Below are 25,842 nucleotides of genomic sequence, written 5' to 3'. Positions count from 1 at the left end.
GATCGACCATATTCAGTGCCGATCGCCTAACAATGTATGGCCGAGAGCCTTATTTTTGGTCGATGACCTTTATCTCTTGGCCGATGGCCTTTCTATTTGGCCGATGGCCACTCAGCATGACCATGAAGTGGTTCTGGAGCATCATAGAGACTTCTGCAGTTTTCAGAAGTGCAAAACAGTGCAAACAGAGGCAACATGAGACATGGCAACAGATTTCCGAGCGAAGCCGATCGAGCATGCATTTGTCCCTCTTGTCGAGGCCGCTTTACTATTTTTGTAGCTTAATTAATTTGTTTAATTAGTTAAGAGTTGTGTAATAATTAATTAGCTTGTTAGTTGATTAATTAGTTGATTTGTATTATTCTTTCGGACCCTCCGTCAAGAGGGCCAATTGTTGTAATAAGTGCACGTGTGTGTGATGCATGTCTTCCAACCCCACGTCTTTCTCCCTTTTACTTAACCGCTTACGATGATTAGTTTTAGGGCATATTTCATTTAGCATCCTTATGCTATGCATGTTTGCATCGTTCATCTGTATTGCATGCATCAGGCTCGGCGCATAATACTAACTGCATTGTATTTCAGTCCCTACTTTAATACATGTATTGAATTGTTGCATCTCATATGCCATCTTAGAATAGCCGAGCCTATTCTAGTTACATTTTGCCTGTGTTGTATTTGCCATCTTAACATGAACTAGGGTCATGCATTGATTTCTAACTAGTTCTATATTTTGGCTCGGAGTACACTGTGAGTGTTTATGCTTTAGCATACTGCATGTGTGTTAATGTTGCAATGTTAGCATGCTTTCCATGAGGCTAATTGCTTATGTGATATAACTGCCTGAATGCCTGTGGGTGAAGGTTGGATTACTTGAATTGGAACGATTCATTGAAATCCGTGTTTTAGCCTACTTGCGAGTAGCAAACTTCAAAACCATTTCCAAACAAATAGATATGCGATGCTTTGTTCCAAATTAGGCGATCTAGTCTATACTTGTGTGTCGTGCGCATCACATAGTAATTCTAGCTAATTAACCAGAATAAGAACGCATGTGTTTTCAAAAACATGATATCATGCTTAGTACAGGCCGATCTTTGTTCCGGCGAGCGGGGGTGCTCATTGCATGACCTTCCTCTCTCGTACCCAAGTTCTCGAGCCGAGGCAACTTTGGTGATGACGGACATGTAGCCTTAGGCACGAGTCAGGGTTTCCTAAATTTTTCCAAAATAAAATATTTAGGTGGCGACTCTGTATCTGGCAAAGCAGTCCATGTTTGACACTTCTTTACAAAAATCAGTTTTCCAAAACGATTTTCCGAATTTGGACTCTTTGGTGATTTATCGGTCTTGTATTGCACTTTGCGAGATTAGATTCAGAACCGTGACATTGAGTCCGAACTATAGTAGCTAAAGAACAAAACGAGATTTTCTCGGGAGTTCTCCAGGCGCGTCTACAGGTATTGATGAAGAAAAAGAGAAGAAGAATGAAAAGAAAAAAGAAGAAATCGAAACAGAGAAAGAACTTACAACTGAACCCAAGCAAAAAGAGGGTGCTCATGAAGCAAAATGGTAGCAAAAAGAAAAGATGCAAGAAGATATTGGCCAAGAGAAAGAAGGTGCTGCTGAAACCAACTCAAAAGAGGATGCCAATCAAGAAAAGGCACAAGTTCAAGTATTGGAAAGTGATGAAGATTTCAAGGAAGAATCAATCCACAACAAGCCACTCGCTATTTCATGCCGTAAAACAAACAAGGTTTGGCATAGCCTATCCAAAAAAGACCCAGACTAAATTCAACTCATCAACAACACACAATCAAGTGCTTGTGTCTGGTCTGGCAGCAAAGATGAAAATTGCATATATTTTTCAGATATATGCAGGTTGACTAACAAGGAAGCCTTATGTGGGAATGTAGGTCTCCAACTGCATAATTTTACAGTTTCTGTTCATATTCAATAACCTATTTCACAAACCTAACATATTCTCATATATAACATGTTTCAGGTCATTGATTCCTTCTCAGAAATTAAATTGGCACTCCAACCATCAATTGAAGAATTTGAGAAACATGATCTAGCCTTTGCAAGAAATCCATACACGGGAAGATCTTACGTTTTCTCAACACTCATCAATGTAAGCAAAACTTAACATACCTTTCAATATTATTCAAACTACAAAATTTTCTACTTTCTTAACATGTCTTACTACATAGTTTTATAACATATTTCAAACATATATAAATTACAGACTCCACTACAAAACCAAGATCAAGCACTGAGAGAAAAAATGATTGACAACCATTTTTCAGAAGCAATGAAAAACAGATATATCCATTTCCCAATCAACCATGACAACCATTGGACAATTGTGGTCTTTGACAATGCTGATGGGATATAGAGGCACTATGACTCTTTGAGGCCAGCAAAAGATTGCCACAACAAACACTTTGAAATTGCAAAGGAAATTATAAATTAAATAAAATTTCCTACTTAGTTCCATTCCTTTGAAAACATCTCAACACATCACTATAACTAACAAAAACACCCACTAACTATTTTTTAGCAACAACATCAACTGAGATAGAATAAAACATTATTCAGCATTCAAGGAAACACGTTATCATCTCAAGAATACGAGACAGTAATTGCATCAATTGAGGAATGCCCACAACAAACCCCACACTCGTAAGACACAAACTCAATAACTAATGTTCCAATATGCTAAATTTTGTAGTTTTACCTAACTAATTAACTTTATCTGAAACTTTGCAGGAATGATTGTGCAATCACCGTCTGCAATGTTATCAACCAATATATCAACTGGCAACCTGTGCAGAAATCACTTCGACCAACTGAGTGGGTCAAATTTCGAGCAGAAATCATCAGTCAATTCTTCAATGATAAGAATCGATCTTGGAAACTCGAGCACTACCAAATATTGACAAAACATACTAAACCATAGAAACAATGAACAAACTTCTTGACAATTCAAATATTCAAGTGAACATATTTTTGTACTTTTTTTTTTAAAAAACATGTGACATGTGACAAGTACTTTATATGCTTTTGGGAATTGATCTTCTTGTGGTTCTTATGGTGAAAATGATTGTTGTCATTGATGTTGTTGTTACTCTTCTTCTTGTTATTATTATTGTTGTTTTTCTTCTTGTGTTTATTTTACTTGTTTGTGTTCTTCTGCTTATTATTGTCGTCACATTTGTGGTTGCATATATTTTCATACAGTAAAGGTTCTTTCTAATAATTCTTCAAACTGCAAAAATATGTAGTTTCATCAGGTTGTTTCTAATAATTCTTAAAACTGCAAAATTATGCAGTTTCATCAGGTTGTTTTTCATAATTCTTAAAACTGCAAAATTATTCAATTTCATTACTCAAACAGAAATTATGCTATACAATTATGCATCCAATTTCATGACTCAACAAATAAATGAACTGCATTTCAAAATTGAAAATAAAACTGTAAAATTTTACAATTTTGTCACTACGAAATATGAAATAAATATATCATGTAGTAAAATCGCATTTCAATATTATACAGTTTCAATAAGAAATTTTCAACAACTTTCTCAGCATTCCATAAAAATAAAACCAACCAAATCCACAAAAAAACAAAACAAAACAAAACAGTTACAAAATAACTTCAATAACTAAAGAACACATCAAAAAAGAAAAAACAATGCAATCAACTTTATTCATTACTTCTATAATACCAAGTATCACATTGTTTATTATCATAATTCCTCAAATTCAAATACAAATCCAAAAGAATAGACTATGGCCTCAAATAGCAGCCTTGCACATCTTCTAATTGTGATTCCCATATTTCAAGCACCTCCCACACTTGATTTGCTTCACATTCTCACCCCTAGAAGGTATCATCTTTTTCTTGTTCCGCCTGGGCTGCTTCTTCGTTATAGGAGGTTTGAAAATCAAACTACCGGTACCATCAAAGTCAAATCTCTCACTTGAAGGCACTGGATAAACAGATTCCTTGTATGACTCTCTAAAACAATCCACATGAAAAAAAGATCAATGAAATCATACACATCTCTACCACTTCTATATAAAGCATGCATAACATGACAACAAGGAAAACCATTCAATTGTCATTCATGGAAAGAACAAGTCCGTCTACCAATATCAACATAAAAATAAATAGAAGAATGAACTTCAAGCACAGTATCGCTAGCAACAATTACATCCCAAGACTTAGCTAACTTCAAAGAGTCCACCAACTTCTTTTCCATAACTGGACACAATTTTGTAGTCCATCTTTTAGATTCAGCTCTTCTATTAGACAACTGAGTCATGATTTGAACCTTAATCATATCAACCATACAAGTAATAGGCAACTCACGGGCCCCACTAATCCAATTATTATAAGACTCGGCAGCATTAGATGACATCTCACCATATCGTTTCCCTCTAAAAAATGCATTGGCCCACTTATCATTTTGCAAACTATCCAACATACTATCAACTCTACCATTCCCAGCAATACGCCTCAATTTCTCCATATAATGTTGGAAAGAAGCAACAGTTGGCGTAAAAGCACATTTAACTAATATCTTCATCAAAGTCAGCTTATAGTTAGTATGAAGTCCCACCAATTTGTCAATCAAATTTCTTTTCAAATGATTCAAGCAATATGTATGATGTGCATTGGGAAAAACCACTAAAAGAGCGTCTAGCAATCCATGTTGATGGTCAGACACAAAGGTCAATCTCCGACCTAAACCAACAGCCTTTAACAACTGACTTAAGAACCACATCCAATTATCTTGATTTTTAGCGTCAACAATCGCAAAAGCCAAAGGAAACAGGCTTGGAAACAAAATAGCATGAAACTGCAAAAATTAGCAGACTCACAATACAATAACACACTGACAAACCAAAACTATACTAACTGCAAATAAAAATATACCTTGATTACCATCCTTTGATGTTGCTGCAAGAAAATGCCCCTTGTAACGCCCCTTTAAGAATGTACCATTGACAAACAATAACGGACGACAAAATTGAAAGCCATAAAAACGTCCATGAAATGCCACAAACAACCTCCGAAAACACCCACTACTTTCATCCACATCTAATTCAAACACACTTCCCGGATTTGTTCTCATACCCGTCTCAAGGTACCATCGAAGTTGGTCAAAAGAAGTTGCAAAATCACTAATCAACCCACCTCTTGCCTTATCAACTCCTAACCATGTAATCCGATAAGAAACATCTATACCATATTGCTTCTTCAACTTTTTTTTTAACTTCAGTAGGACGAGTCAACGGATTATCACTATTATCATTATGCACAATATCACACACAAGTCTAGAACCAACCATTTTGCTAGAAGATCTACGAGCAACAACCCCATAACTATGCACATTATCCAACTTCATAATAAAAAAAATACCGAAATTCATCAACACCCTTCTATGCACAAACCATTTACATCCCGTAGACGACTTCATCATACATTCAGCAGTTACTCTTGTTGCATCATTCTTCAAATAATTCACTGCAAAACCACACTCAACTACATACTTAGCCAATGCAATGCGGAACGTCGGCACTCCACCTTCAAATTCTTGTCCAACACTATTTATAATCCCCTTCCAACTAGCAGACAACAAAACTCTCTCTGGTTCTGGATAAAAACTAGGCAACAAACCACCAAAATCATCACAATCGTTAACCAAAGAACTCTCACAAATTACAGAATTAACCCTAGAAGAATTATCATCAACCTCCACAATTCTCTTATCACCCACAACAACATCAACAACATGAGAACCACTACAACCTACCATTGACAGCATATTTTCCAAATCATCATCACATTTAACAATACAATTAGAATATCCAGGAATAGAAAAAAACAAACAAAAGTTACCAACACTCAACTCCTTGAACTTCACTGATATTTTCTCAACAACTTCATGATAACTACATCCCCCACTAATCTTAATAGCAGCACAAGAATTACTGTATTTGCACATTAACATGAAACAACCCTCTATACTACAAAATCACAAACCAACAAACAATTGTTCATAGATTCCAAACTACAAAATTATACAGTTACAACATATCAGTATCAACACTTCACAATTCACAATTCCAAACTGCAAAATTATACAGTTACAACATATCAGTATCAAAACATCAGAATTCACAATTCCAAACTACAACTTCAAAACACATTACACTATACAACAAACAAAATCAACAAAATCAAAATCATTACACTATATCACATACAAAAATCACAAAATAAGTATCAAACAAACAAAATTTGTCACAAAACAAAGAACTATAACAACATTGCCAAACACAAACCAAATTTCACGCAAATTTGTTTGTCTATATAAACATACATATATGTATCGACAGATACAGACAGAGTGAGACACACACACACACATACACAGAGCGTACGTAGAGATCGCCTATACACAGAGATTCAGATCGCACAACCAGATCCACCTCACAGCACAACGAGATCGACCACACAGCACAAAGAGATCGCCATAACGAAGAGAAATCGAGATCGTAGTGGCAAATATTTGATTTTTCACATATATATAGATCTCAAAACAAAAGGTAATGCAGTCATTTAAAAAATAAGAAAATAAAAAACAGGACATCCGGGTACAAAACTTAAAAAACTATGGACTTATTAGTCTATTAAAAATATATTGGGATTAGAAGGGAAATAGATCTCTTACATAGGACTACATAGTAATTTTTCCTTATTATTTTATACATAGATATATGGTATGGAGGTGTAAGGTTTGTTTTAAATTATTTGGGTTCCTTAATGGGAAGGCTCAATGATTATTTTATTTAGGCCTGGTCCCCTCTTCTATCCTATTAGGGTTTACATATATTTAATATATGTGAATCAAAGGGTTATGAACCCTATTAAAAAGACAACATAAAGATTAGGAGAATGAGAAGAAAAGCCAGTGCTAGGGTTTTTCAATTGTAAAGACTATTTCTCAGTATCTCATGATGATGGCGTGATTAAACGGTACGTATTTAAATCTATTAAAGTTTAGTTTAATCAGATTATTATGATATTTTAAATCCTGATATATAGATCCTGAAAATCTTACAATAAGCTCTCCTCCATAATTTTATTACTCCATACTCATTTTGTATGCCTAAATTTGTATCTGCACTGAAGATTTAAATTGTCTATCTCGGAAGATTTGTAATAAAGGTCATCTATGAAAAAATAAGTTTTATTGAAAAATTATAAACTTGAAAAAAATTTACATTTTATTTTATAAAATAAACGACAAATGTGATTATAAACTTAAACCATCTATTTTATACAATAAAATATTTTTTGTTCATATACTTATAATTTTTTAATAAAATTTATTTTTTGTATGAATAACTTTTATTAAAAAATTTATAAAATAAATGATTCAGATCATCGATATAAATTTAAATGGAGACTTCGAAGAAAAGAAAAAAAAGGAAAAGATAAAAGCATGAAGAGGAATCTATTTCATAATTCATGCACCCTAGCTACACTTGCATTTTGGCATTCTCGAGATGCGGTAGGGATATGCTAAGATGCAATGCATGTTTCTAGTTCTTAACATAATTCATAAGTATCTTACAATTCAAGCTTCAAGCTTCAATTTTATTTATGGTGAAGTGTCAATAAATTTTAAAAGTTGTGCTACGTATCATCATTTATGGACTTAAAAGTCTTATTTTAGTGTAAATTTTATAATGAGTCAAACATAAATATATCTATATATATATATATATATGTATTGTGTTGAAAGATAAATATGTATTTTTTCGTAATGGTAAAATTACTAAATGTAACGTTTTAAAAAAAAAAAATTATAGTATATTTTTTTCAAACGTAACACACTAAAAAATTTCAAACGTAACACTCTAATATAATATACTACAAAATTTATTAGTGTATTTTTTTCAAACGTAACATTCTAAAAAAACTACGTAACATTCTAAAAAAACTTTTTTATATATTTTTTTCAAACGTAATACTCCAATCAATGTAACACACAAAAACTTCTTAATGTATTGTTTTCAAACGTAATATTTTAATGTAACACTACAATCTACTACCAGAAAATCACACTAACAAAAATATATATTTTCACGCTCGACAACCAAAATTTCAGCCACCAATCCCCATAAAAAGAATCTTCCACATTTCCATTCCCATTCTATAAATAAATTAGAAATTTGGAAAAATGAATCACAAAAAGATATTCACTTAAACTCAAATTACACCAAATCAAATAAATATAACTTTCTAAAATAAAAATGATTAATTGGTTTATAAAAAAAAAAAATTTGAAACTAAATGAATCAATATTTTCTATGAGATTTATGAGTAAATGTTTTTTTATTTATTTATGTACTTATTTTTAATTCCTTTTTTACTTTTATTTTTTTGCTTGTGTCAGATGTTAAATGTGAACGTGACCATGTGCTTTAGTTTCCAAATATACCATAGCATTCTTCAAAAAAACATCAAACGATTGTTTTAGACAATAATGATAATAAGTGCCTTGAATGTCATAGTTTAACGTTCAAAGTTTTGATTATTTACACGAAGTGCCTGCTAAAATTGGGTTTGAAGGGGACCAGATATTCAACTTTATTGCATTGAAAGAAGGCCATTTTAAAACCCAAAAAAAAAAAAACACACAAATTGTCGTCTGGCTTTTGGAAAACCCTTGAAATGTCTGATAGAGACATTGCTTGTTTGTATGTGTGACTAAATTTGTGAGACGTTGCATATGTTTCCATTTCTGTTATCTTTGTAGGCCCGGTTTTGGGGACAAGTACAAAGCAGCCGCTCTGGGCCTCTCAAAAAAAGGCTGAAAATAGGATCTCAAAAAAATATATAGCCTTATACTTGTCTATTTAAAAAGGCCTAATTCAAAATTATCGTTCAAAGTAATAAAGGAATAAAAGGCCCAATCTAAACTAAATGAATAAAAGGCCTAATTTAAAATATAAATTCAAGCCCAAATTAAATTAAAGGGTAAATTACATTGACATCCCTTGAGGTTTTTATTTAATATAGATTCTTTCCTCACATTTAAAAAATTGGTTTGTAATCTCATCACAAATTACTCTCTATATTGTTGATGTCATACCTTAAAATTTTTTAAATGACCATTTTGTCATTTTTTTCTATCATTTCTTCCTCCTATCATGGTGATCTTTCACTTTAAAATAAAGGGTTTTTTTTATCGATAAATCCCATTTAGAGGTGTTCTAACCCAATAAGTCCATCAAGAAAAATTATAACCTAGTTAGTCTCATGTATTTATACTTTTATTCTGTGATGTTCTTTTTTCCTAATTTATATTGTTTGTTGGACTATTATACTCTTATAGCTATGGTTGATATGTGTTACATAGAAAAAGGATATACACATTTTCTTTTTGTTGCTACCTCTATTTTGGTAGTTACCATTATTCATATTTTTCTTTTTGATTAGTTTCATTCACATTTGTGGTATTATTTCGTTGTGTTAGGGTTTCAAAACTCTCTATTTGGTATGATTTAAAGACTCTAGTTTACACATGGTGGTGAAATAATATTATGTTCCTCCATTGTTGCGGTGAAGTTTTCTATTCCTCCATTGTCACTTCGTGTTCAAAGTTCTATATTCGTCCATTGTTACTTTGTGTTTGAAACTCTATATTTCTCCATTGTTGTAAGTCGAAACTCTGTTTATGCCTAGTCAATTTTGTTACAAACTATGGCCCCCTCAAAATAATACAAATAACCCAACTCATAAGAGAAATGAATATAACATAATTGGTACACCTTCACATAACAGAATTCGTATTACAAAAGGGATTACATGCATTATACATTCATAAACGTTTATTCTGAATCTACAACATGTAATGTAAATTAATAACAACAAATTACATGCCCTATGGGCTTACATCTTTCCAAGACATATCTGGTTACAATCGAAAGTGAGTTTCGCTCATTACATCTTAAGCCCTTAGCTTTACAAAATGGTTGAAATGGTGAGATAGTCATGTTATGAATTAAAGAATTTGATTAATGACTTGGTAATTTATTTGTGATTAAATCGGGTCTTATGATTTTTTAACATTTACTTTGTGTTGGGTTGATTATAGTTGAATATAACGAAGTGATAATTTGTTAATTGTTAAAAAGGATATTTAACCATGAGGTTAGGAATTTTAGGTAGTACCCTTGTTGAGTTGAAATTGAGTGGGTTATGACCTTGTTGTCCATGGGTTGAGTTTTTGGATGAAACGGAAGAAAGGAGTCTCATTTATTTTAAATGCATGTATGTATATATATATATATATATATATAAAATTGGTGTTTTGTGAATTGGAAATTTTGGAAATTAAGTTTGGAAATTGACTCTTTTACAATTAAGGAAGAACCTTGGTAAAAGTTGGAAACCTTGGAACATCATAAATGTTGTTGGACTTAATGCCTCTTAAGAATTGAATGATTGTATTTTGTGCATTTAATACATTTGGCTTGGGATTTTGTCATTGGTCATCGGCGGAGGATGACATTGTGAATGTTGAAATGATTATGTGTTTGTAGTACACTCGAATGGTCTATGAATGTTGTGTAATGTGATGGTTGGAAAATGTGCAATGTGCTGAGAATCTGTCACGACCCAAACCCGCCCCTATGGGTTTAGCACCGTAACCGGCCAGTAATCCAAGATTACCGGAGGCCTGCTTAACAGTAATACAGTAATACAGAGTACAGGGGCTAGCGGAAGCTAATGCAGTAAATAAACAATGTCCAATGAGCTGTGACAGTCTGTATGCAAAAAGACTTTTCATTCAAATATATACAGTCAGACAAAACAGTATGTACATATATACAATCATTCAGTTTAGGGACTTAATCCCAACTAAACAGTACCGTCACAGTCTGTACAGTCGTACAAATCAGATACAGAGACAGACGGGGAAATTAAAAACACCCCTAAGCCGTAGCTTGACAGGCTCGGAACCTCTCATTGAGGCACATAGGTTGGCTCGACAAAACTGGAGTTTACCCCGACACTTCTAGCTGCGGTCTGGTACCTGTACACCTACATATATATATGAGCAGTGAGCTAATGCCTAGTGAATGACACAATGCGTAAAGGGATTAAGAATGAATGTCCTTACAGTAATGAAAACAGTTCATTAATTTAGTATATCAGTCATTCAGTCATATGTGGTACATCCATTAGCATAGCAGTACAGTAAACAGTAGGTCTTAAAAGACCGAACAGTAAATGATGGCCATCAATCAGTAACAGTAGTGGTTCCAACAAGGGAACCGACAGAGATCTCTGTAACAGTAACAGTAAACAGTAGGTGCTAAGGATGCCACAATACAGTTCAGAATATAGGACATACATTCATTCAGTTAACAGTAATCAGTTCAGAAAGCAGTACAGTTCAGTTGTTCTGAAGATAATCATTTTGAACATATCTTTACACAGTTGTTACTTACAGAGTTCTGGGCTACAGTAAGGCTAGAGCGCGTCCCCAGTCGCCAACCCTACACAGTTTACAGATTGAACACACACTAAGCTACACAGTTGGGAAAGATAATAACTTAATCCCTAATTTACCTCGGCGTGTTCTACATTTATATCCTCAATAAGATGTCTTAAACTAGGCCTAAGAATGCCTAAAATGAGATGAGGATGCAAAGATGCACTTTAAAAGCATTTTCAAAATTTTCAGAAAACAGGGGTCACGCTCGAGCGTAGGTTACTCCGCTCGAGCGGACATGCAGACAAAGGTTTTCGCTCGAGCGTTCTGCAAAACAGTCAAAAGTGCTGGATGGGTGAAAATCACGCTCGATTGGGCGCTCGACACCCGCTCGAGCATGAGACACAATGTCCCGCTCGAGCATCAATTCTTCCGCTCGAGTGGACTTCAAAACAGAACAAAAATGCTGGGAGCATGATTTCCACGCTCGAGCGCTAGTCACCCCGCTCGAGCGTGAGTCCAAATTCTGGAAATTCTAGATTTGAACCTCAAGCTCAAAACCAAGTTTTAAAACATGAATTTCGATCCTCTTGGGCCAATTTTCCAGAAAACACATAAAAACTCATACTTTAACATGATTCCAAAGCTTAATTGTAAAATCAAAGCCCAAGGGTGTTTCAAATAAATCCAATTCAAACCAATTTTCATGAATATGAAGAACATGCAAACATGCATGGATTTAAACACTTCAAAGCTTCAATTTGATGCTCTAAGGAGCCAATTGTTCCAAAAACAAGATGAAAACATGGACTTAACATAACCATGAGCATGCATGTGACAATTCTCCATGGAATCAACTCAAAATTCAACAATTCAAACATGCATGCATGAATTAAGCTATAATTCAACAATTAAGAGCCATAACTTGGCTCTAGACTTCCACTTGCTCAAAACCATGCAAGAATCAATTCGAAACATACACAAGAGGCAATGAATCTACCTTAGGTCTTGTAGTTCAAGATATACAAGCTCAATTTTGCAAAGAACTCTTCAATTACTTCAATTATCAAGCAAAACTCAAGCAAAAGTGAGATGAAATCAACTCTTCTAGTCTCTCTCTCTCTATGGTCGGCAATGACAAGGAGAATGGCTGAGGAAAAGTGTTGGTCAAGTGTCAAGTGTTGTGTTAGGTAGTGGCCACTAAGTGGCACTAATGTAATTAAGTCTAAGTTGTGCAATTTATCAATAATTAACCTAATTTAATCATACCAAATTAGTTTTCAAATAAATATGCTATAAATTCACATTAATTCTAACGATCATAGAACATCAATCAGTTTCAGATTCGGCCGCCGATAAGGCCTTCAATTTGCAATTTAACCATAAAAACATGAACAGATAATCGGACAGTCAAACAGATAGATAGTGCATTTAAACAGATACAGTCAATCAATCAGTTTCAGATTTCAGTCAGTCAGTTCAGTATTTCAATCAGTTCAATTACTTCAGTTATCAATCACAATCAGTCTCAGTTTATTCAGTTCACTTATCAGTCATAGTCAGTTTCAGTTTAACAGTCATCAGCGATTATTCAGTAAACAGTGACGAGGGTTGTTACAGAATCAGAGGTCCCATTCCCTTCCAGCTAGCACCTAGAGAATTGGCTGCACTGATAATGAGAGGTACTATTCCCTTCCAGGTAGCGCCTGGTAAATTGGCAGAGGCACCATTCCCTTCCAGCTGGTGTCTGGTAAATTGGCATTTCACTATGAGAAAATGTATTATTGGCTTACCGTGCTTGAGGCAGGTAGGGTGGAATTGATTTGATACTATTACTTCGGTATATTGAGTGTGTTATGTGTTATGGTGATTGTGATTCGGTAAGATTGAGTTGTCTCATATGTTGAGTAGATGTGTTCATGAATGTGTGGAGTAAGACTTGCGTTGTATTTTGGGTATGAACAATGTGAAGAAATCGGATTTGGTGAACGCCCTTTCAAAAGAAGGAAAAACAAAGAGAAATAAAATGGATATTATGTGTTATTTTGTCACTAATGGAAAATACGGTTATCGTGTAATGATTGTTTAGTAAAAGCGAACCTTGGCGTTGTTAAATAAACTGAAAGTTTTTGAGAAAAGTAATTAAGTATGTATACTTTGGTTATAAAATGTCACATTATTTATACAATATGAGACTAAGCATTCATGATCATAGCTATCTGCAAACTGCTATTGTTTAGGATCATGTTGAGATCCCTACTGGACTTTACGTTCATCTCACGTTGCTAATTCTTTTTCAGGTGAACATCGAGAAGTGTTTCAAGGTTGTGGATCTTTTTTACCTATTGGCCACGGGGCCTTTTATGTGTAGGCAGAATGTCATCGATGTAAAAGGGTTAAACCCTTCCTGTTGATTTAAATGATGAAAGCCCACGGGCAATTTATTTAATAGTACTTTCATGTGACATTCATTTTTATCCAAATAAGAGAATTCTTATTGATGTATTCCTTGTAAATATAATAAGCTTCTGTATGCCATCTCTGAGAATGAATTTATAATAATGGCTTTGGTAATGGATATCCGAGTAATAAAATGTGGAGCGTGGCAATCATTCTATAAAAATAGAACCGAGCAACCCAGTTCTTAGAATTTTTCTTCAACAGGTAATTAATAAATTATGTATTTTTTGTTTATTAATAAATTTTTAATTTTTAAATATATTTAATATACTCATTTTAAAAATATGATTTTAATTTTTTTAATAATATCAAATTTATAAAAGTTAAATGTACATTTTAAAAGTTATTTGTATTTTATAATATATTATCAAAACTACAAAAACATTTTGAGAAAAAAAAATTGGTATTAAGAACAATGAATAATGTTTTAGAGGTGGTCCTCTACTTTTCCTCCTCCCTCCAAATTTGGAGAATCAACCCATCCTTTTTCCAAATGGAGATGGATTTAGAGGATGGATTAGGGATGCTCTTACTTGGAATAAACAAAGGGTGATTCTATTTGCACTTAAAAAATTATTTAGTACGCCCAATTTCTTAGTACTCCTTATTAAATTATTTACAATCATAATCTATTCTCAATACACCCTATGTTTTTCAAAAAATGACTCTTCAAGATGAAATCATAATTTGTGATACAATCTATTTCACCTAAATAGTAACTTAGTACGTTGAATTAAAATTTTTAAATTTTTGTTCCTATTATACCGTAATGTAAATTTACTACTGAGACAATACATATTAAATCCCAAAATAAAATATTATTTTTTTCTCATAGTATACCCTAATTACTTATACCACTACAAGAAATGACACTTTTGGCAAAAGTCCTTTTTTTAGTCGCCGATTATTCTTGCCGACTAAAAGTTATGGTCGCCAGATTAGTTGTTGAATGATTGTCTGGAAAGGTAATTGGTGACTAAAAAAAGTTTAGTTGTCGAAAGTTCCCAATTGGCAACTAATTTTTTAATTGCCAAAAGCTTTTAAATAAAATTAATTAGCACATTTTCAACGACTAAAGTTTTTTGTCTCCAAAAACTTAAATTATTTAGGACAACTAAATATTTAGTCGCTAATAATTTTTTTTTGGTTCATCTTATTGTTTTTAGCTACCAAATGTTTTAGTCGCCTAAAGTCTTTTTTTTTTGGCTACTAAACATTTAGTCACCAATTTTTTTTTCATTTTATTTTATTTTTTAACTACTAAAGTTTTAGTCACCTAAAGTCTGATTTTTTTTTTTTTTTTTTGCCACAAAATATGTAGTCGCCAAAAAATTTTTTTTGTTTTTTTTAGCTACTAAAGTTTTAGTCGCTTAAACTTTTTTTTTTTTTTTTTTGTAACGCCCCAAAATATATAACATCTTATGAGTACAACAATCAACGTTCATTATGAGAAAGGATACAATTCTTCAACCTTTACATCGTTAATCAATGAGGTTCGTTCAAAATAGTCCCACATGCGAATTATACATTCAATAATATCAAATACATGAATCTACAGCATGTAGAACATCAAATTCAAAAGTAAATAAAATGCCCTCAAGGGCTTACAAATTCCAAGGTTTAAGCCTGGTTACACAAAAATAGTTTCACAAGCCCATACATTTATAGCCTTTGGCTAGCAAAATGAACCACAACAAAATGAGATTCATTTACCCTCCACAAAATATGTCCACGGCCTTAACTCGGCGGGATCACCACATATTTTCATGCACCAAAATCCCATAGGGGTGAGTTTAAAGCGTAGTAGAAAATTCTTAACAAAGTATATACATTTATGCAAGATTCCCAATATGAAATGCACATGCCATGCTATGCCTTTAAAAAAGATTATATTTACATCTTTTAAAAACCACCATGCTCAATGATAACTTGAAAACCAAACAATTCAGAAATTTACAATTTAATTCAATTGGGCGGTAAATACGACTTAGGTAATCCCTAGGTTGGTGTCTCCAAGTAGGCATAACTAGCACTACCAAAGCCCCACTTTACAGGTTGCTAACCAGAAGGGAAGTGGTACCTCCTCCGCGTGTGTTTTCGATCTTTCACCCGGACACTCAAGCCAACTTAATCAATCTCATCTACACCTCCTATCCGGACTTACCAATGTATTTATCCCTAAACATTTCAATAATTCTCATTTCACAATATTTCTTTCTTAACGTAGGTTTCAAATCCCAATTCAATATTCATAACATGTTAGGTTTTGTAATGCCAATGCAACAATTATCTATGCCATAATGTTTCCCCACTTTTAAATTATCTCTAACAAATATTCCGAAATGATCAAAATTCCCATTCCTCGCTTCAATGCCATTTCACACAATAGCCAAATGTTCGCTACAATTCATCAATATATAACAATATTTCCATAATTCATACATTCCCAACACTTTAGTCATTTCAAGACTATAGCAATATTTGGACAACAACTTCCAATCTCAGCAATTCTCATATGTTATGAAACCCATCTTCCATATATATGCATTTGAATAAAGTCAAGAATTTTTCCATTTTTCCGTACTCATCTTGGCACATACAAATATATATATATATATATATATTAACAATATCAACCATGTATCCTTAACTTCCTTCTTAAAAAAAAGAAACCCAAATTTCTAGGTTTTTCCTCACCAAAACAATACACACACACCCAAACATTTGAAAGAAACTCTAAAAAAAAAGAACATCATCCTTACCCAAGGTGATTCAAAACCCTCAAGAGATTGTTTAAAAGAAACAAGGTTAAACCCACCTTTTGAAAATCATAACATTCTTGAGCCAAAAATCAAAACTTTCTTATTATCATCAAGAAACTCCAAATTTAACATCAACCTTACAAAAACATATATATAACTCAAAGAAATCCCTACCTCAAGTTCTTGGAGAGAAAAGAGATGAAATCCCCAAAAATCAACGGTGACGAATCCCGATCTTCACTGCACACAATGTAGCTCTCGAGGAGCTCTTTAGCTTTGATGAAGGGACAAAGGGCAAACTCTAATGGATCAAGAGAAATCAAAGTTTTGATCTTGTTTGGTGTAGGAAATGTAGAGAGAAAGAGGAGAAAGGGTTTTTAGAGAGAGAGAGAGGTGTATAAAATGATATACACCTAGCCCAATGAAAGAAGAAAAAGCAATTTTTCGGACTCAACATCTCCCTCACGTGCGGAGCATTCCTCCCGTACGTGCGGCCTTCATCCCCGCACGTGCCGTCCTCTCCTTCCCGCACCTACTGCTTCACGTGCTTTTATTTCAGTATGCACCCAGGTCTTCCCTTGTCTTCTGCACATGCGGCCTCACTTCTTGCACGTGCAGCCCCGGTCCTTCAACCCAGAATTTTCTCAGCTCAACTCCAGACATTCCGGACCCGACCTCGCACCCTCCTAAACAAGTGAAATTCAACAACGGAATAAACAAGAACAAAAATTTTGAGAAAACTTCCAAACACAACAAACCCAAACGATTAACAGGGTTCCAAGTCAAATCGACACCCCAACAAGACAAACCCAAAGTTAAACGAGGGGAAAACAAGACGAATAGCATACCCAGTCATCACATTTTTTTTTAGGCTATTAACTATTTATTCACCAAAAATTTATTTTTCTATTTTTTTTTAGCTACTAACTACTTAGTCGCTAAAATTATTTACTTTCTTTTTAGCTATCAATTGTTTAGTTGCAAAAAACATCATTTTGTGTTTTTTTTAATTAATTTGTCCACAACATGTATGTATTTCATGCAACTTGTATCATGTATATAAACAAAACAATATATATATTATCAACTATTCTACAATCTGCATTCATTTCACTTAATGCCAAATTCCATACAAATGTATTCTAACCTAAATTAATTCCATACAAAACAGAGGATCATATGAAAACTATGTTATTCGTACACAAAAAATATATTCACTACCATGCTAAATGGCCATTTGGCGTGGTACAAATTATCATGATTATCTGTACCACAACAAAAGATAATCCATATACCACGCCAATGATTATCCGTTCGATACCAAAAGTAATCTGTACCATGCCAAAAGTTATCTATATGATTAATACTAATCCACATAAAAGTAGAGGACAAAAAAATAGCGGGATTATACAAAGTGTAAATTGTCCTTCGTACACAAAAATGGAATATCCACAAGTGCACACCAAAAACCATCTACAAAAAAAAATTGCACCCATTAGTACCAGAAATGCAAGCAAAACTTGATAGTTTGAGGCAAAAATATCAGAGGTTATGGTGAGTGAATTAAACTATTCTTCTTCTTCAATACTTATTCTTATACAAAATATTAGTACATTCAATCCAATAGTAAGCATGAACTAATACTAATACCAACTAAAAAAATTTTTGGTCACCAATAATTAAGTTACAGCTACTAAAAAAATTTAGTAGCTAAAAACCATATTCAAAGCCGACCAATGTAATTCTTAGTCACCTATTCTACAACTTTTGCCGTGTAACGCCCTCAAAATACAATATAAATAATCCATTCATAAGATCCATCAATTTAATGAAAATGATGGACTTTCATTCATCAGAGTTTATATTACAAAAAGTATTACATGTATTATACATTCACAAACATTCATTCTGAATCTACAGCATGTAATACAAGTTAGTGATAACAAAATAAATGTCATACGGGCTTATATCTTTCCAAGATATCACTTGGTTACAACAAGAGAAGGAGTCCTAAGCTCTATACATGTAAAGCCCTCAACTTGAATGAACATTTAAACATAACATAACAAAAAAAAAAAAAAAGCCTTCAGCCCCTAGTCCTCCCAAGCTATGTCCTTGGAGGTGGCATGTCACCAGTACCTGAAAATAGTTTCCCAAGTAAGGTGAGCCAAAGCCCAGTAGAGATGTACTAACACAATATATGAAATTTAACTAAGATATATGTATCAGTTAAATGTTCAACATTTGTGACCAACTTACTTACTTTCCATGACCATTCGGTATTGATATTTACATCTCAATCTATTTCCATTCATTCATTTCCAGTCAATTCATGAGTCTAATTCATTATTATCTAATCAACCCAAATGAGACTACAACTCATTTGTCCACAATTCAATAACAACCATTATCCAACACTTCAATTTTCTTGCCATTTTAAGGATTCTCGTCCGAGGGAATCGACACCCATATATATAAGATTTCGGGACTTTCACCCTAGACACTCCGGTCAACTTAATTTCAAATGGAGTCTATCCCCTATCTCTTCCCATACAATGGAGCACATCCCCTATCTTCTCCCAAACAATGATACATACACAATGTATTTAAAAATATCATCATGTACAATGACTATCCACAACACATTCAATATTTCAATCATACCGTCATATTCAATGACATAATTTAAATGATCAGTTTCAATTCACCTAATCCTCATGCAATTTCTACAACAATCATAGATATCCTCCACCAATAGCCCAAAAACAGATATTTCTAAACAAATATACTATCTATATAACATATAATTTCTCAAATTTCCATTGGTGAGTGATGAATCAAATCCAACTACACCATCCATTCACATATCTTCCCAATTTCATATTTTCTATATCTATTTCATTATTTATACAAAATAATTTATTTAATTCAAATTAGGGCAAATCTCCAATTTTTCCTCAAATTCAACCTAATGGCTAGATTCCACCATTTTAGCACTAGAGAAACTTCATACACAAGGCCCTAGAGTCATTTTATAGATCAACATGGAAAACCCCTCTTTTAAATTTTGAACCCAAACCCTAGTGTACTCAAAATCACTCTCAAATCCCATCATCTATATACAACAACACATATCTAGGTTAAAAGCCATATTAAGGTGTAGAATATCCCTACCTCAAGTGTAGAAGCTCAAAGGAGATGAAGAAGAACCTCAAAAGTGCACAAAACCAAGTTTGGTTCGAATGCAATGGAAGCCCACAAGATACTCCACCTTTTTCTCAAAGGAAGTAGGGTAGAGATGCTTGGATCTTGGAGTATTTGTATAGAGAGAGGGTGCTAGATTAGGGTTTTTAGGAGAAAGGAAATCAAAAAGTGATGTAAAATTACTCTGCTGCAAACTAATATACGCGACCCTCACTTGAGTGAAGGAGTTGTTGCTCAAGCAACCAGACATAACAACTAACCTTGCTCAAGCGCAGAATGTAAGGCTTCAGAAGTTTTACAAACGCACACACTCGCTTGAGTGCAAGAAGCCTCACTCGAGCAAAGAACTTCACCTTCCCAGAAAATTTTGCATCTGGGAAAGAAACCTGAGGACTCTCAAATCTCACTCGAGCGCAAGAAACCTCGCTCTAGCGAAGAAGCAAATTTCACAAAGCTCGCTCGAGCGAAGAAACCAAAAATCTGGGCAACAACAATCTAGACCAACTAACAACCACCCTGTTCTAAACACGCCCAACATATTCCAAAACTCAAATTCGAAGAGTTAAAGGAGGAAAACAAGACATGGATACAATATTAAACCACGAAACCCGAGTCCGAGATATAACAAAGGTCGGGTTAAAGCCGGGATCGCTATATGCTGACTAAAAAAAGTTTAGCCACCAAATTTGGTCGCCAAAAGTGTAAATTGTTGTAGTGTATGTATTATTCATATTCAAGTCTCTTCATCTTCTTTTCCAAGTTTTAATTATTTTCTCTTCATTTTCTTCTTCACTTCGAAACTCCAATCTACCGCACCAAAACTCACAATTATCATCAATGTCATCATTTTTTATTGTGTTCTTACTTGCAAATAGAAGAAAATTTAAGCAAAATCAAACAATGGATGAGAATAATAATCAAAAAAATTTTTTTGAAGCAATTCATCAAAGAGGAGGTAAATATTCACATAAATATCAAAATATAACTTTTGATTTATGTGTTTTTTAAACATAAAAACACATATTTTGCTTGTTTTACATCAATACTGTTCAATCTTTTAAAACCGAACGGCAGCCGAACGGCTTCAGTAGAGATCATCAATTGAAATCAACCATTTAAGTTCTGAAAAGCCTTCCACCACTATCCCAAAACAAAAAATATAATCAACGAAAAACATGAAGAATTTATGTACTTATAATGAAACAATTTCATTCTTCTTCTTTTTAATTATTTTCCAATGACAAGAGTGAGGAATATTATTGCTGAGAAGGAAAGAAGGGTGGGAGGAAGCATTTTTAAAGTTTTTATTTATTATCTAAGTGTATCATAAATCATAATTTTATCTTAAATGATAATTTGTGAACAAATATATAAAAATATTAAGTTAATTATAAACTTAGATTAATAAAAAGTACTCAAATAATTGCATACATTGAACAATTTATTGGTTGCAAATAGAATCACTCTCACTTTATAATTAAGCAGCCTCAGTATGAGGATGTTTGGGAAAACCTATATTTGCACTTTTTTTTTTTATCTTTTTAAAATCACATCATCTTTTTAATTTTTTTTTTATATATCATCATATCATATATATATATATATATATTAAAAATAGTATTTTTTTTCCATACTTAGGTGGCACATTATAAGGGTTAATTTTTTTCTAAGAGAAATGCGCCAGCATGTATTTTCTTAATTACATATAGAGTTCTACACAAATCCAAATCTAATTTAAATTATACTAATTTTACTTGTTTTATATAGACTCTATTTGACAAAAAAAAATTCATATATTTTTCATGATAAATTGAAATAATCCACAAATCCAATACCAATTTTGAGTTTCATGTTTATCTTTTTAATTCTTTCAAGGGTATTAGAATTTTTTTTAATTTTAAATTGCCTTTTTTTTTCCTTCTTATTTTTCTGTACATTATTCTATACCCAATACTAATTCTATATTATTTTATGAAACGCTCCCAAAATAATATAATAAATCCAACTCACAAGTGGAGGAATAATAAAAATAAGGTATATTCATTCATTATAGTTCGTTTACAAAAAATTAACACATGCTTTATACATTCACAAAAATTCATCTTGAATATACAGCATGTGTTGAAATGTTAAGAGAATTAAAACTAAACATATAATCATATGCCCTATAGGCTTACATCTTTTCAAGTCATTACTTAGTTACACAAAAGTGAGCCTAGCTTAGTACATTTAAAGCCCTTGGCTATACAAAATAATTACACAAAAGAAAGAAGCTCTTGCTCCCAAATGTCCCTCCAATCTATTGCCTTTGTGGAGGCATATCCCCAACATTTGAAAATGGTTCCCAAGTAGGGTGAGACAAAGCCCAGTAGAAACATACTAACACAATATATGAGATTTAACAAGATACAAATACAATGTCCATATATGACGCCTTTGACAAAATTTTCACATTTTATGTAATAGTAAAGTACAAAGTTCATATCTCATTCCAAGTACCAAGTTCGTATCTCATTCCATTTCCTTCAGTACATTTCAATTCATGAGTTCATTTCATTATTTTTCAACAATCCAACTAAGACTACAACTCAGTGGTTATTTAATCAACATATTAACCACGCAAAAACTTCAATCTGCCATTTTATAGAAATTTCATCCGCGGGATCGACACCCATGTATTCATAAGATTTCGGGACTTCATCCTGGTGTAGACACCCCATTTTTGACCGTCCTCAAGACGTGGACGTCACCGTTTGAACGCTCGGTGATCATCCATGCTTGTGTTCATTTTTGAGTTCTCGGAGGTCTCGGCTACGCGCCTTGCCTCAAGATCTCTTAACTCGACTGTTTTGTGTTTGGTTTTGCACCGAACACTTGTGTTTTGCTTTTGGAGGGCAGGGAATGGCTTGTGAGACATCCCTATGCATCACCGACCATGGCTAGAGGCCACCGGCCAGTGTTTTGTTGCCATCGGCCATTGGTGATGGCCGGTCGACACTATTGATGGTTGGTCGGTACATTTTGTGGTCGGTCGGCCAACTTTGTTGGCCGATTAGCCACCTTTTCTGGCCGAGGCCTTTTCTTGAGAGGGTTTGAACCTTTTGAACCCCCTGTTTTAGCTTCTTGAGGAAACTTGACCTTTTTGAACCCCCTGTTTTAGCTTCTTGAGGAAGCTTGAACCTTTTGAACCCTTGGTTTTAGCTTCTCCAAGAAACTTGAACCTCTTGAACCCTTGGTTTTAGCTCCTCCAAGAAGCTTGAACCTTTTGAACCCTTGGTTTTAGCTTCTTCAAGAAGCTTGAACCTTTCGAACCCTTGGTTCTAGATTCTCCAAGAAGCTTGAACCCTTTGCTCCTAGCTTCTCCAAGAAGCTTGAACCCTTCTAAGCTTCCAAGAGAAGCTTGCACCTTTTGCACCCTTGTTCTAGCTTCTCCAAGAAGCTTGAACTCTTTGCTCCAAGCTTCTAAGAGAAGCTTGAACCCTTGTCTAGCTTCTCCAAGAAGCTTGACCCATTTGCCTAGCTTCTCCAAGAAGCTTGGCCCTTTTGTCTAGCTTCTCCAAGAAGCTTGGCCTTCTTGGCCCTTTTGCTCCAAGCTTCTGAGAGAAGCTTGACCCCCTTGACCCCTTTTTTGTTAGCTTCTCTAAGAAGCTTGGCACCTTGTCTTGCTCTATAAATATAGAGCCTATCCTTCCATTCAAGGGGTTCCAAGAATTGGTCTAAGGCTCTATACATATATCTCTCTCCATATCTCCTCCATTTTAGCTCCAAATTGCTTGGTTCTTTGCTCCTTTGCACACCAACCCCTAGCCTAACACCTCCATCATCAACCTAAGGAGCTTGGAGGCCATTTTCAGAGGCTAAGGGACTGGTTTTTTGTCCAAGAAGCTGCTGGTTTCGTTGGTCTACAAGGGTGAGCCTTTAACCCTCTTTTATCCCCTGTTTTTGCACAAGTTTTTAGCCTATCTTGCTTGCTGTTTTGAGCTTTGTGTATAACATAAAAAAGTTCTGTTTTTTTGTGTTTAAGATACTTAATTAAGGACACTTTTGTGTTTGGGGTCGTTTACCCCCTCTTAGGCCTTGTTTGGCCCCATTTTGTGCTATTTTTGGTGAGCTGCGGGACCACCTTGTTTGGGCCTCTTCACCACTGAAATATTGATGGATTTCAGTGGTGAGGATGGTGGTTTAAGATCCTAAGAAGGAGCGGATCATCCCCTCTCCTTATTGTCTTCATTACTTGCATTTTTGGCCCTACAAAGGGGCCTATGTTTGCACACTTCTTGAGCTCGGTTCAGGCATTTTTCAGTGGGTTTTAGGACTCTCAGAACTCATTTTCAGAGTTGATTTGGTCTTGCTAAATTTCTATCTTGCATGTGCTTAATAACTCCTTGCATGGCCCTCTAAAGTAACTCATCATTTTTGCATGCCATGGTTGCATATCAGTGGTTATTTGGGCCTATTTTCACATGTTTTATTCACTGATTTTTTATGGTTTGGTGATATTCCATGTGCATCATATACTTTCCATACAACCCATATTTGCTAGTCAAAGTTGCATGCTATTTTAGTCCATCTTGCTAACATCTTTTGGCCATGCTTTGAACTGGAAATATGCATGTTTTGGGACTGCCTTGACTCTGTCTTCATGCTTCATGATCAAATAATGCATGCTTTGTATAGCTGTAAGCCATCACATGTGCCTAGTTTTGAGTTTCGGGGCTCATCTCATGCATCGGGTGCCATATTTCCATGATTCGGGACTATTTTGCATCATATTTCAGTGCTGAAATTTTCATGTTTACATACCATATTCCATGCCTTGCCATGCTTTGGTAGAGTGGCATTTGATGCCTTAGGTTCGGTCCTCGATTTGCGTGCATGCGTGCACGCATTTCAAGTGTCTCATTTTCATCTAATGGCCACTGATTTTGGCATGCTTGCGAGCTATCCATGTTAGTTTAAGTCCATCATCGCATGTTGTTGCACGCCATGTTTGCTTACATGTTTAGGTTGCGCGCCTAGTATACATTGCTCATTTGCATGTTCATGTTGCATACTTAGCCTCCATGCCTAGGTTGCATTTCATTGAGCATGCATCCCTTGTCTCTTGATCAATCATGATAGGGGTTGGAGCCCTTTGATGTGTTTTGTGCTTGCATTTCATTTGATATCGAAGTTGCAAAACTTGGCCTCTTAGGCCATCATGCATAATTGATGGCCCGAGGGTTGAGGGGCATACTCCCTTGAGTCCATTACATGATTGGGAGAGTGGCCATGCATACATTGCTTTGAAAATTCCATGCCATACACTGCTTGCCCTCTGCTGCTGTTAATTGCAGGTTCTGCAGGAAGTTTTGGCCGGTCGACTACATATAGTGCCGACCGGCCAGGAATTTGCAACCGATATATCAAAATGCAGCCGGTAATCATTCCCCGCGGCCGGTGACCATTCCTCCTAGCCGGTGGTGCTCCAAAGTGTGTAGAGAACCTATTCCAAGACTTGTGCAGTCTTCAGAGGAGCTAGGGCAGTGTAAACAGAGGCAGTAGTGCTATGGCAGCGAGTTTTCGGGCAAGACGAGTCAAACATGCATCATTCGGGCATTCCGAGGCACGGCTGCGGCCACCTTCTTTCTGCATTTATTTTGTTAATTAATTAAGGGTCTGTAGTAATTAATTAGCTAGGATAGTTGATTTGTTATTCGGACTGTATTATTCTTTCGGACCCTCCGAATGAGGGCAATTGTGTAATAAGTGTGGGTGCGTGTGTGCATGTCTTCCAAACCCCACTTCTTTCTCCCTTTTATTTACCTGCTTAGGATGGTAGACTAGGACATATTTAAATTAGCACACCTTATGCTTAGCATGTGTGCATCCATACATTTGTCTTGCATGCA

At 34.6% G+C, this 25,842-nt stretch overlaps 1 protein-coding gene across 1 annotated transcript; it reads right to left on the bottom strand.

Moving 5' to 3' along the window:
- Window positions 1-3,824: 3,824 nt before the first annotated feature.
- LOC145798031 (uncharacterized) lies at window positions 3,825-6,017 on the bottom strand. Its single transcript, XM_082885480.1, has 5 exons — window positions 5,508-6,017; window positions 5,315-5,411; window positions 4,928-5,223; window positions 4,239-4,867; window positions 3,825-4,023 (listed from the first exon to the last, which is right to left on the bottom strand). The coding sequence occupies exons 1-5, from the start codon at window positions 6,015-6,017 to the stop codon at window positions 3,825-3,827; spliced, it is 1,731 nt and encodes a 576-aa protein (XP_082741606.1).
- Window positions 6,018-25,842: the final 19,825 nt, after the last annotated feature.

Source organism: Camellia sinensis, chromosome 8, assembly GCF_055761805.1.
Source record: "Camellia sinensis isolate YWXY chromosome 8, ASM5576180v1, whole genome shotgun sequence".
In the NCBI taxonomy this organism is placed as follows: Eukaryota; Viridiplantae; Streptophyta; class Magnoliopsida; order Ericales; family Theaceae; genus Camellia; species Camellia sinensis.
Note: the sequence above shows the minus strand (reverse complement) of the source record. Positions and strands in the feature narration are given on the sequence as shown.